At 43.6% G+C, this 14,582-nt stretch overlaps 1 protein-coding gene across 1 annotated transcript; it reads left to right on the plus strand.

Annotated features, from left to right (window-relative positions):
- Positions 1-762: 762 nt before the first annotated feature.
- LOC146341361 (vomeronasal type-2 receptor 26-like) lies at positions 763-4,881 on the plus strand. The gene is made up of 2 exons (XM_084808332.1): positions 763-871; positions 3,980-4,881. Exons 1-2 carry the CDS (start codon positions 793-795, stop codon positions 4,879-4,881), a joined length of 981 nt encoding a protein of 326 aa, XP_084664458.1. The 5' UTR covers positions 763-792.
- The last annotated feature ends 9,701 nt before the right edge of the window (positions 4,882-14,582 follow it).

The following is a 14,582-nucleotide window of genomic DNA, read 5'->3' on the forward strand; positions in this document are numbered from 1 at the left end:
AACCAGGCTGCTCATGCCATAGCAGGCCTGCAACATCCATCATGCTGGCAACCATAACAGCAGCTGGAGCCGAGGCAGGAATCTTTGGCCGTAACAAAGAAGCTATTTGGCTACTTTGCATCATGTACACAAGGCTAGATCTGCTATAACCAAGCCAATTGAAACTGCATATATGCAAAATGTCTCAAGCCAAGCAAGTGGTTTAGTGGTAAATTTTGAAGTGCAGGAGCTCATCATAACAGCCAGCATAGCTTTTGAAGAGTCATAAAGTGTGTAGAAGGTAATGAAACTGAGGAGGAGGAGACAGAGCTACATTGCTCCCCTTCTTCACATGTTTATTATTCTGAAATGTAAAATGCCAGAACAGGGCTTTGAGAGAGAGAGAGAGAGAGAGAGAGAGAGAGAGGTTATCACCTCTGAGTGATCAGCCATGAAGTTCACTGGGTGACTATGGGCCACTCACTGCCTGGGCCTAGCCTACCTAAAGAAGAGATCAGATGTCAGGCCAGGCCTGTCTGCCATCCCACCCCCAAGCTTAAAATACTGACAAATACCACTTCGGCAGAAGATGTCATTGTTCCTGCTGTGAAAAATGTATTGAAGAAGCTGTGCTGCCCCATATTCTTGCTCCGCTACATCACTGCTAGTGACTGACAGCTCATTTGCATTGTTTGCTCTTGATCCTTAATGACTCCAGCACCATTCTTCTGAAGATTAATATTCCCCTTTTTCATTGGTGGACAGGTACAGCCCATTTCTCTGTGTAATACCAACTGCCAAACTGGTTACAGGATGAAAAGAAAGGAAGGGGAACCCTTCTGCTGCTATGACTGCATCCCATGCCCCAAAGGGAGGATATCTGACCAAAAAGGTGAGCATTAAAGCATACAGAGATATCAAACAGATTGGCTATGATCCAGGGAAACATGCATACAAGTTCAATGCCAAATTGAGGTTATGCACCCAATAACCTCTTTGTGGGCATTGCTCTTGCATACATCCATGTTCTCCTGTGTTACCTTTCTTCAATATTTGAAATATCATTTGTGATTGCCTCTCTCTCTCAGTCTGTGTGTGTGTGTGTATGTGTGTGTCCCTCTGCGTGTGTGTGTGTGTGTGTATGTGTGAGAGACTGAGAGAGAAAATGATGCTGTGAAAGAATAAAACTCTCTTCTTTTTTTTAGTTTTTACTAGGTGTGTGTATGTGTGTTGGTCAGTTTCACCAAGAAGTTCAGTTAAGTTATAGGAGTCAGGATCTCTACTCAGGAAGCTAAAGATTTGTAGGAGATAAAACTGAAAACAAGAGGATGAAGAAAACAAGAGTTTTCAAAAGACTGAAGAGGAAAAATGTAGGAGATAGAAATTTAGGTTGCAAAAGGGCTGACAAAACTCTTTCCCCTGAAAGGTTGGCGCTGGGGAAGGGAAATATATAATTTGAAGATATAAAAGCCTAAGGCAGAGGCAGAGAGAAGAGGGAGAGAGAAAGTTTGGGTTCCAACAATCACAGGGAAAAGAAGCCATTGTGGCTTCTCCTAACACACGGTCGTTCGGCGTGCGTGTGTGTCATTTACATAATTACCTGCGCAGCAGCATGGGTTGGTGTGTCATCTGAACCTGGCATGAAGCACGGCAGGGTTGGCTTCATACCCACACTATAACCCATGACCTGTAGTAGGGGTTTGTAGGGTGGCTATGAAGGCACCCTATCATGCTGTGCACTGGGTTATGACAACATGCCAACCCACATTGCAGTGTGGATAATTATGTACCTTATGGCCACACACGTTGCATGAGCAAGCATGGGGCAGGGGGAGAAGTCACATGGGGGTTTCTTTCCCCCCATGATCATCTGAACACCCTCAGAGAGAGAGAGAGAGAGAGAGAGAGAAGGAAAGAGGCCCAGAGTCCTAGAGGAAAGAAGGAGTCAGACCTGAAGAATCTAGAAAACTGGTTGAAAGAGTGCTGGACCTATGGCCATAAGATATTGTTTGGATGAGGGACCTGGATAAAATCCCCCCCCCCCCCGCCGCTGTGTTATGTTATCTGGATGTATTGATCACTGGTTGTTTTAGTCCTATGTTGCTCACATGGTTTGTTTGTTTGTTTTTAGGTATGTTTGTATATATTCAGATTTTAAAACTTTTTTTCCAAATAAGAATTTTCTTCAGTAAATTTTTTCATGTTTGTTATCTGAAACTAGGCTGTGTGTTTTCATTTGGGTCACCCATTCTGTGTCTAATAGGCAACCTCCACACTATCTAAAGTAGATTCCTGAGACCCAGAGAGTTTTAAGGCTGGTTTTGTGGAGGTACCTCGGCGGGGCGGGGGGGGGGGAGATTTCCACCTACTGGCAGTGGAAAAGGTCACAGGAAGTGAGAGATAAAAGATGTGAGGGGCATGCCATTTTGCCTTCCACAGCTTTGTGTTCATTTAGATCATGGGCAGGAAAACACTTCTGAGCCAATGTGCACAATTTGCAATTTGAGATACTGTCCTGGGCACCACCACAAAATCGCTGTCATGGGAGGTGTGGTTAGTCATAAAGAACAGGTAACTTGCCCAAAAGACTGAGTACAAGGCAGATGGGATCTGAGCCCCAACACACCAAACGTCTCCCTTCGTCTGGAGGTGCACCAGTGCCTGGGTCATCACATCATGCACCCCTGATTTAAATAATTTATTTGTTTTTCACGTCTACATTACCAATGTGTATGCAGATATTGGTAAAACACCCCCCCACACACACACACACCGACACACACACAAAAGTATTACTTTGTGTGGTGTTTCAAAAGTGCACGGGAATGACTGTGCATATAAGGGTCTGTTATGTTTTTTTAACTGTATGAAGGGAATCTCTTGTTTCAATCATATCTCTAGTCACATCATGATTGTTTTGTGTGTGGGGCGGGGCAGGGTGGAATAGTGTTTTATCAATCTAGGCAGGAAAATCATGTATAAACTGAGGATACTGAAAGCTGTAGCAAACGTTACATGATGCATGTTGAGCATTAATATTATACATAATCTATGTATAACTTGAATGGGGAAATGACTCCTAGGGCAGAGCATGCCCACATATTTATAATGTAATGGGGGGGGGGTAATTTTGCCTCATTCCTTCTCTCAAAAGGATATTAATATATCCTTTTGAGAAAGAGAAAAACCATAATGGTTAGAAAAATATACATATTGCTTCTAGAGTGCTGCTTTTTTTCCATAGTGACACTTGGCTATTCAGATGACATTTACATAGCCTAGACCTTAAAGGGTCCTTGGATGCTTGAGCTGGTACAGAATGTGGTGATTCATTCTTTAATGTGTGTAATGTAGTAGGAGGATATGAATTCTTTGAATGCCATTGGCATACTACAACACTGTGGGAACAAATAAAGGTATTTGTTTTGTACAAAAACTCCCAAGCAACATGATATTTCTTGTTTAGTAGTAGCCTTCATAGCAGCAGCAGAAGCAGTAAAGGAACAACATGTTTCAAGGTACACATTCATATTACGAATATATACTGTGGCCCTTATTAAGTTCCCTTGTCTCACTCCAGAATATAATACTCCTTCCTGATGCTCATTGAACTACACATTCCACATACCATATTGCACATTATCTGTTGCTCCTGGAGGGGCAGAAAAATGCAGTGTGCTGAAAATGCAGGACACCGAATGCATACCTCAAGACAGTATTGGGGCAGGGGGGGACCCAAGACAAATTTCCATTTGCAATCAAAGACCCTTATTTTTCCTAAGGTGTTGTTCAGTTCCAGATGTCTTAGGAATGCTACTCCTCACCATCAATATCAGTGCAGCATGCTGTCTTTAACAACATCAGCACAGAAAGGAATATCTCAGCAAGAGGAAGAGTTATAGTATGTTGGTCATATTTCTTGTAGTGCCGTTTCACTGCAACACAGATATCAAAGACATATATAGTATGGCTCTTTTGTGCTGACTGTACTTTTTTTCAGACATGGCTGAGTGTTCCACATGCCCAGATGATCAATATCCAAACAAGGGTCAGAATTTATGCCTTCCCAAGATTATAAGCTTCTTAGCTTATGAAGAACCTTTGGGTATCAGTTTAGCCATGTGCGCACTTTCATTTTCTTTAATCACAAGTCTGGTGCTAACAACATTTGTGAAGAATCACGACACTCCCATCGTCAAAGCCAACAACCGGGACCTCACCTACACCCTTCTCACCTCCCTCCTGCTCTGCTTCCTTTGTGCATTGCTATTCATTGGCCGACCTGAGAAGGTGATGTGCCTCCTCCGCCAAACTGCCTTTGGCATCGTCTTTACCATGGCTGTTTCTTCTGTGTTGGCAAAAACCATCACTGTGGTTCTAGCTTTCATGGCCACACAGCCAGGAGCCAGGATCAAGAAGTGGGTGGGGAGAAGAATGGCCAGCTCCATTGTTCTTTTTTGCTCCATTTTTCAAGCAGCAATTTGTGTTGTGTGGCTGGTAACCTCTCCCCCATTCCCAGAAACTGATCAGCATTCATTGACTGAAGAAATCATACTGCGGTGTAATGAGTCATCATCCATCATGTTCTACTGTGTCCTGAGCTACATGGGCTTACTGGCTATTGCCAGTTTCACTATGGCTTTCTTTGCTCGGAAGTTGCCAGACAGTTTTAATGAAGCCAAATGCATCACTTTCAGCATGTTGTTGTTTTGCAGTGTCTGGATGTCTTTTGTTCCAACCTACGTGAGCGCCAAGGGAAAGTACATAGTAGCTGTGGAAATCTTCTCTATCTTATCCTCCAGTGCGGGGTTGCTGGGTTGTATCTTCTGTCCCAAATGTTACATTATTTTGCTCAGGCCAGAACTGAACAAAAAGGAGCATTTCTTAAGGAGAAAACATTGAAGACATGTCCTTCTCAGTAGCTGCGTCCTGTACCACATTCAGTGCATTCCAGTTAGATTAGGAGCAGGATGGGTTTGCATGAAGAATATGTAAAATGATTATAACTGTGCATGTTAACCATCAGTTAATATTTTCTAACTTTTTTTCTTTTTATTTTTTAATGAATTACATTCATAGCCCTGTTTTTCTCAAAATTTCATCCTCACTTGAGCTCAGAGGTATTTAGAAAGAAGTTTGGCAGTTTCTTTTGGGCAACTGCTGTGGGGGATACTCTGAGATCAATGCTAGTTCACATGTATATGATGCTCATGTGCCCCTCTGTATGGCAGCCATAGCACTTATTAGCTCTAACATTTACATTCAGCAGGAGAAGTGGATCTTTCATACAGATGAACTTGGTCCAGCAGCAATCCCAATAATTCTGTTTATCAGTCTTATTGTTATGGTTCTGTGTTCTAGGGATGTACGAAAATTACTTACCTTTCAGGGATTATGCTGATGGTGGGGGAGGGAGGCGTTCCATCCTTCCCCCTGGAATCCTCACAGGGGGGGGGAGGCGCTCCGTTCCTCCCCCTCCGGAATCCTGGCCGGCCGGCTGTGCTCCGCAGCGATTCTGCAGAGCCGCCGGCCGGCTCCGCCAGCAGCCGGACATCCAGCCGCTGGCTAGCAGGGACGCAAATGGCGGCGGCCGTAGCCGCCACCGTTTATGTCCCTGCAGTCAGCCGTGATAGACTACGTAAATGTTTATGTCACGGCTGATTTTTTTAAAAAACAAAAAAACGCACGTACGCAAATGGTGGCGGCCATGGCAGCCGCCATTTGTGTTCCTTATTTTGGCACATCTTAGTCTATGTAAACATTTACGTAGACTAAGATGACAAAAATAAAGGGAACGCAAATAGCGTAGACGCTACACTATTTGCGTTCCCCTTATTTTCACCGTCTTAGTCTACATAAATGTTTACGTAGACTAAGACGTGCCAAAATAAGGAACGCAAATGAGTTCCAAAATAACGCAAATTATTTTGCGTTCCAAAATAAGGAACGCAAACGCAAAATTTGCATACGCGCGTTTTTTGTTTTAAATCAGCCATGATAGGCTACGTAAATCTTTACGTAGCCTATCACGTGTTTGTGGTTTTTTTAACCTGGAAATGGTGGCAGTGGCGAGCCGGCGGCAGCTGGTCGGAAGACCGGCCACCGCAGCTGCTGCCACCGCCGAACTGCCGCCGCCGCCAGAGCTGCCGCCGCCAGGAAGATCCGCCTAAGGTAAGTCCCGTCCCGGGGGTGGCGGCGGGGGGGTGGCGGGCTGTTCCGCCACCGATTTCGGGGTGCTGAATGCTCTGGCATTCGGCCTCCCTGAGATCCGTGGCGGAACTTCCCTACTGTGTTCTAGCTTTATTTTCCTTGGATTCTTTGTATTTAATGCAAAAGTGGAGGTATCGTTTTAATGCAGTCCAGAGATGTTTCAGGTTCCAGACCAAGCAAAGCAAATGATCCATTTTCATGAGTCCATTGTACTTACCTGATGAACAACCTTTCTTGCTAAGATTTTACATTGGTTCCTGATGTTGTCACATGAGAGGAGCAAAATGGTTAAAACTCAGAAATTGAGACAGTGAAGTTTCTTCTTTCTAGAATTCAGTATGACATATAAGGTTTATATCACAGTTGCGTATCATATTTCTTGGGAATACACTGGGAACGGAGTAGTGTTTTATGCAGAATATGTCAAGTTGATATAGCCATGGATGTTCACAAGATATATTCCCTTTTATCGATTATTTTTTCTTCCTTCCTGTCAACATTTTGCCATTGGAAAACATCAATCAAGTTATTTTAGAATTTGGAATAATTTAGAAATAATTTAGTTTTGTGTGGACGCCTGCCAAGAAGGGAACTCTCAGGTGAACAGTGGTGCAGATATAGATGATACACATGTCTACATCTTGTCTCAGAACCATAGTACTTCTTAAATCTCTTTTTTAAATTCAATGGGACAATTAACTTTATTATTTGGATGAATTTGATCCAGATCCAGCAGGGTTGTAGCAGTTCCACAAAATCCTACAGCTTGTCATAGGCCAGCTAATGAGCTTCTGGAATGCAGTCTGGAATAGTAGTGCTCTTTAATTTGATTTGAATAATAAATTTTTTTATGATGTGCATGCCCCTTTTCTTACAATGAACTGGGCTGGTAATTTATAAATGAGTTATTTTTGATTTGACAGAACATGTGAACGTTTTTCTTTCACTTCTATGTTTACTGTGTTAGATCCAGGCTGAAATTGCTAATAGGGATGTTGTGGAATACCAAGAAGTGGGTGGAATCCAGCAGACTCCCCCCCACTCAGATGCCCAGATGCCATTCTGTGGACTGCTGTGCTTGCCAGCCCTTGTTCGCCACAATGAACGAGCCACTGGTGAGTCCACGGATGCCCGGTGAGCAGCGCATGATTGCCTATTTCCTCACCAAGCTGCCATTTTGCACAAAAATGGGGAATTGTTCTTTTACATAAAGGGCCTTGACATCATGCTCCCTGCCCCCTCTCCCTCTCAGCTGGTGTGGACAGAACCACACTGGATGCCTCTCTGAGGCCTCAAAAGTGACCTTGGAGAAGGGTTAAAGGAGGTATTCCAGTGGGCGGGAGGGGGGCAGGAGTGGTTGGGATATGAATTATCCCAAGCCCTTTCCAATCTCCTTCCTTTCCTCTCCAGAACACCCCAGCTAGACAAGCAAAAAAACTCAAACCCATCTAGCTAAAATGCAGAGTGGGGGGAACGGGAAGGTGGTAGTCTTCTCTGCCCCGCCTCCCTCTCTGCATTGGATACTAAGAACCCTCCATGATCAAAGGCTTACAAGCATCAAGGGTGGATATGATTGTGCCATAGGATGTGACTACTTAAGATACCATTGGTCTCATCCTGAACCTGCCCTTTCTCCCTGTTGCCAGCCTGAAGAGCCTCTGCTGCCTCATGAGCCACACAATGCAGGCACAACCACCTACTTTAAAATAAGTGGCTACCCAACAGGTGGCTCTCCCTCGACAATCTCTCCAGCCTCTCCTCTTGCTTGGTCCTGTGCTTGTGCAATGTTCTTCTTTTAACGTGCACTGGGGTGGAATGAGAGTCTGCAACTTGTTCTGACTCCTATGGTGAAGCTCATCTGCGCCCTGCATGCTTCACCACCTGAGGACACAACGGCAGGCAAAATGGAGACGAGAGCGAGTGAAGCAGCAGCAAGAATCGCCGGACAGTAGTGAGGACCCAGGACAGGCACTGATACAATGCTCCCTCAGCCTTGATATGAATCAGGATCCAGGCCTGCAAAGCTTGAAGGGGACCTCCTCATTTTCTCCTCATGCTTAATCAAGTAATGGGAGTGATAAATCCCAATGGAAGTAACAGGGAGACTGACCCCATAACCCAGTATCTGAGAATTATATTCCTTTTCTTACTTGAGTGCTCTGACTGCACCACTTGACCCATTGTCTCTATTTACCCCCATAATATGCACACATCAGCATAAGGCTTTTGTGGGGTTTCTGGAGGGGGGGGTCACATATGATAGTGCCCTTCCTATCTGGCATGATAGGAAGGGCACAACTTGTGCAAGTTCCTTCTGCCTGATTTTGTGGGCATCCTCAGATCACAACTCCCATCTGTTCAGCATGGCCTCTTGAGTCCCTGTGTAGCATTTTCAGGGTTCTGGATGGGCTACTGTGGAGAGGAAGAGGCAGGGTCATCCACTTTCATCAGCACATTTGATACAGAGTAATCCTGGAACCAACCCCTTGAAGACATGAATTTGGTCAAAGCTTTATTCTTCTTGTAGGGTTGCAGAGGTTCATTTGCTCTATTGTATTGAATTATATTGTATTTTTCAAAAATTTTTTTGAATGTTAGATGTTTTTATGTGTTTGTATGGCATTCTAGTCTTTTAACTCTTTGTAATATGCTCAGAGAACGTTGGTTATTGAGTGGATTAAAATTATTTAATTATTTGGTTTTTTGGAATATGTCTACACCACTAAAAACATCAACAACTAAGTCGTATTTTTCATAATACTATTAATCAGGCCAATCCTATTGATGAAAGAAATGTATTTCCTGCCTGGCTCCCCCTGACCCAGGACCTTAATTCCTGGCCTTGTTTTTGGTTATTGATAATAAATAGGGAGATCAGACATGACTTCTGTTCAGACATGACTTCTGATCAGACATGAATTCTTATGCCACTTGGAGCTCGGTCCCCTGTAATTAACAAGATGACTGTTATTATGTCTGCTGCTTTCAAAAATCCCCCCTGGAGTTCCAGTGGCCAATAACAAAAATAATAAGATTTTTGAAGGGTGGTATAAATATACTGTCACACACTCCACAGTCAGGGCTAGGGACAAGACTCTCTCAGACTGAATTTTGTTTATCTTTTACACTGCTGCATAAAAGCCTATCATCAAATGGAATAAACATTCAAGTCAAGCTGCTGTAATCATGTAATCATGGAGAATCTGAGCAGTTGTAACCACAGAGGTTTGCAATAGATGCAAATTGGAGCATTTATACCTGGAGTACGGGTTTGCACTAAGATGGTGATATTAATGCTCTTCCTGCTGTTGCCTCACATAGCATGCCAGGCTCAGGTTTTTAAATGTGGGTTGTGGAATTTCCATCCTGCTATTCCCAAGTATTATCAGTCAGGAGATTTCATCTATGGAGGCATTGTTTTTCAGGCCTCCTTCTATGTCGATCCAAATAACTTCAGCAACCATCCTTCTGGTCCACCATTAACAAAAATGTTTGTATATACTTCCCCCCATCCCATAATGTACCTCTGTCCAAATCATATTCTGTAGTAGCCAATGAGATGGGAAGGCATGAGATAAATTTGTAGCTATCATAGTTTCAGTTGTCTTCCCCCAGGGTGGAAGAGAGACATCGGTGAGCTCTACAGACCTGATACTGAATGTGAAAGATACATATGGATCTGGTGACTTCTGTGTGTGAACACAAAGACATCTAATAAGAATTTCAGCCTCCAAAGTGTAGCTTATTGGACTGGGCAACAGGCAACATTAATAAAACAAAAGAAACAAGCTATCCCGCCTACACCGCACCCCCCCCCCACAGACACTTAAAATGTATTTTGAAAGATTGTCTGATTTCCTTTTATTACGATGGCTTATTAAGTTCCGTTACATTTCCATTGTCTTCCTGTGTTTAGAGCTCTTGCTCTCTCTCCCTCCACATTTTTTTTCTTCCATACCATGCTTATCCTATTCTGTTAAGTATTGATGGGTGAAGCTTCCTTCCTAGATCTGATGTGAAATTTGTCACCACAAACCAAGCTATTTCTTCAATTCCCCCATCATAAAATGGCTTGTCTTCTTCCAAATCAAATTAGCATCATCACATCCCCTATGCATAATTTGCATAATATGGAGGGCTATGGCCTAGCTTTATGGATCACTGCCTTTATGGATCACTGCTTTGTTGTGCCGAAGGGGCTTGCGTAACTCAGTGAAGCCATAAGCTATGCCGTGCAGGGCCACCCAAGACAGACAGGTCATGGTGGAGAGTTCTGACAAAATGTGGTCCACTGGAGAAGGAAATGGCAACACACTCCAATATTCTTCCCAAGAAAACCCCATGGAACGTATCACAAGGCTAAAAGATATGATGCCGGAAGATGAGCCCCTCAGGTCGGAAGGTGTCCAATATACTACTGGGGAAGAGCAGAGGGAATTTCCAAGTAGCACCAGAAAGAGTGAAGTGGCTGGGCCAAAGCCAAAAGGACACTCAGCTGTGGATGTGTCTGGTGGTGAAAAGAAAGTCCGATACTGTAAAGAACAATATTGTTTAGGAACCTGGAATGTCAGATCAATGAATCAAGGTAAGCTGGAGGTGGTCAAACATGAGATGGCAAGATTGAACATTGACATCTTGGGAATCAGCGAACTAAAATGGACAGGCATGGGTGAATTTAATTCAGGTGACCATTATATCTACTACTGAGGGCAAGAATCCCTTAGAAGAAATGGAGTAGCACTCATAGTCAACAAAAGGGTGGGAAAAGCAGTACTGTGGTACAATCTCAAAAACGATAGAATGATCTCAGTACGAATCCAAGGCAAACCTTGAATTCAACATCACAGTAATTCAAGTCTATGCCCCAACCACTGAGGCCGAAGAAGCTGAGGTTGATCGGTTCTATGAAGACCTACAACACCTTCTAGAACTAACACCAAAAAAAGATGTCCTCTTCATCATAGGGGATTGGAATGCTAAAGCAGGAAGTCAAGAAATCACTGGGATAACAGGCAAGCATGGCCTTGGTGTACAAAAGGAAGCAGGAACAAGGCTAATAGAGTTTTGCCAAGAGAACACCCTGATCATAGCAAACACTCTTTTCCAACAGCACAAGAGGCGACTCTACACATGGACATCACCAGATGGTCAATATCGAAATCAGATTGATTATGTACTTTGCAGCCAAAGATGGAGAAACTCTATACAGTCAGTAAAAACAAGACCTGGAGCTGACTGTGGCTCAGATTATGAGCTTCTTACTGCAAAATTTCAGCTTAAATTGAAGAACGTAGGGAAAACCACTAAACCATTCAGGTATAAACTAAATCATATCCCTTATGAATAAACAGTGGAGATGACAAATAGATTTAAAGGATTAGACCTGATAGACAGAGTGCCTGAGGAACTATGGACGGAGGTCTGTAACATTGTTCAGGAGGCAGCAACGAAATCCATCCCAAAGAAAAAGAAATGCATGAAAGCAAAGTGGCTGTCTGATGAGGCTTTACAAGAAGCTGAGGGAAGAACGGAAGTCAAAAGGAAGGGAGAAAGGGGAAGATATATCCAACTGAATGCAGAGTTTCAGAGAATAGCAAGGAGAGACAAGAAGGCCTTCTAAACTGAACAATGAAAAGAAATCAAGGAAAACAATACAAGAGATCTTTTCAAGAAAATCGGAGATCTCAAGGGAACGTTTTGTGCAAAGATGGGCATGATAAAGGACAAAGAATGCAGGGATGTAACAGAAGCAGATGAGATTAAGAAGAGGTGGAAAGAATACACAGAAGAACTATACAGGAAAGATCTGAATGTCCCTGATAGCCATGATAGTGCAGTCACTGAACTTGAGCCGGACCTCCTAGAGAGTGAAGTCAAGTGGGCCTTAGGAAGCATTACTAACAACAAACCTAGTGGAGATGACAGTATTCCAGCTGAGCTACTTAAAATCCTAAAAGATGATGGTGCTAAAGTGCTGCACTCAATATGCCAACACATTTGGAACACTCAACAGTGGCCACAAAACTGGGAAAGGTCAGTTTACATTCCCGTTCCAAAGAAGGGAAATGCCAAAGAGTGTTCAAACTACCGCACAATTGTGTAGGGATGTACGAAAGTCCCTTACCTGAACCCGAAGCTTGATTTGCGTTGGGGGGGAGGTGCCTGCTCTGCCGTAGCCGCCACCATTTGTGTCCCTGCAGTCAGCCATGATAGGCTACGTAAATGTTTACTTAGCCTATCACGACTGAGTGAAAAAAAAAAACCTGCACGTACGCAAATGGTGGCACCCATGGGCACCGCCATTTGTGTTCCTTATTTTGGCACGTGTAGTCTACGTAAACATTTACGTAGACTACGGTGAAAATAAGGGGAATGCTATTTGCGTTCCCCTTATTTTCACTGTAGTCTACGTAAATGTTTACATAGACTACACGTGCCAAAATAAGGAACGCAAATGGCGGTGCCCATGGGTGCCGCCATTTGCGTACGCGCGGTTTTTTGTTTTTTTTTTCACTCAGCCATGATAGGCTACATAAACATTTACGTAGCCTATCACGGTGTTTTTTAAAAATCTAGCCATGATAGGCAACGTAAATCTTTACGTAGCCTATCATGTTTGTTTGTTTGTTTGTTTAACTTGGAAATGGCGGCGGCGGCAGCCTGTCGGAAGACTGGCCGCCGCAGCCGCTGCCGCCGCCGGGGACATTCACACAAGGTAAGTCCCATCCCGGGGGGAGCGGCAGAGTGGCAGACTGTTTCTCCACGAATTTCGGGGGGCCGAATGCACTGGCATTCGGCCTCCCCGAGATCCGTGGATTAATTCTCTGACAACCCTACAATTGCACTCATTTCACGTGACGGCAAGGTGATGCTCAAAATCCTACAAGCTAAGCTTCAGCAGTATGCGAACTGAGAACTACTGGAAGTACAAGAGGGGTTTCGAAGAGGTAGAGGGACTAGAGATCAAATCACCGACTTTTGCTGGATCATGGAGAAAGCAAGAGAATTCCAGAAAAACATCTATTTCTGCTTCATTGACTATGCTAAAGCCTTTGATGGTGTGGATCACAACAAACTGTGGCAAATTCTTAAAGAGATCGGAGTACCAAACCACCTTACCTGTCTCCTGAGAAACCTGTACGAGGGTCAAGAGGCAACAGTAAGAACCGGACATAAAACTACCGATTGGTTCAAAATTGGGAAAGGAGTATGACAAGGCTATATATTGTCACCTTGCTTATTTAACTTATATGCAGAGTACATAATGAGAAACACTGAGTTGGATGAATCACAGGTCGGAATTAAGATTGCCAGGAGAATTATCAACAACCTCAGATACGCAGACGATACCACCCTAATGGCAGAAAGCGACGAGGATCTAAAGAGCCTCTTGTTGGGGATGAAAGTGGATAATCTAAAAGCTGGTTTGAAACTCGACATTGAAAAAAGTAAAATCATGGCTTCTGGCCCCATCACTTCCTGGCATCTAGAAGGGGAAGAAATGGAAGCAGTGACAGATTTTATTTTCTTGGGTTCCAAGATCACCGCAGATGGTGACTGTAGCCATGAAAGTAAAAGACGCTTGCTCCTTTGGAGGAAAGCTATGGCAAACCCAGACAGCATAGTAAGAATCATAGACATCACCTTGCCAAAAAAGGTTCGTATAATCAAAGCTATGGTTTTCCCAGTAGCAACGTAGCTACTGAGGGGGTGTAGCTCACTGGGAGAGCCTGAGCTTTGCATCCAGAGTGTCCTAGGTTCAATCCTCAGCTTCTCCAGATACGGCTAGGAAAGAATCCTGCTTGAAACCTTGGAGAGCTACTGCCCGAGCCAGTGTCAAGAAATCTGGGCTAGAGGAACACCAAAGATCTGACTCAGCATAAGGCAGCTTGCCATTGTTCTTATCTAGCTTGATATAGGTCTGTACTCTGATGTAGTTTTTCTCTTATTCATGTGTAACCCATAATGGACTAAGGATTGCCTAACAAAACACAAAATATGAATACAGATTATGAAGATGATGATGATGATGATGATGATGATGATGGTGATGATGATAATTCATAGCACAATGGAGACAATTTTAGAAAGTGAAGAATATGCTTATGCCCAAAATTTATATCTCTTTGTAGTGTAGTGACTGAGAACTACCAGCACATCCTGGCTTTGGCATTTGCTGTAAACGAGATCAACAAAAATCCCCAGATATTACCCAATACTACCCTGGGATTCAAAATTTATGACAGTTCTCTGAGTCCAAGGTGGATCTATCACGCCACAATGCAATTGATTTCTCCAAACAACAAGCTTGTCCCCAACTACCAGTGTGAGATCCATGACAATCTTGTGGCAGTCATTGAGGAACTGGTCTCTGATGTCTCCCAAGACATACC

Source organism: Heloderma suspectum, chromosome 6 (assembly GCF_057233095.1).
Source record: "Heloderma suspectum isolate Gila_16-S chromosome 6, 16-S_ref, whole genome shotgun sequence".
Classification (NCBI taxonomy): Eukaryota; Metazoa; Chordata; class Lepidosauria; order Squamata; family Helodermatidae; genus Heloderma; species Heloderma suspectum.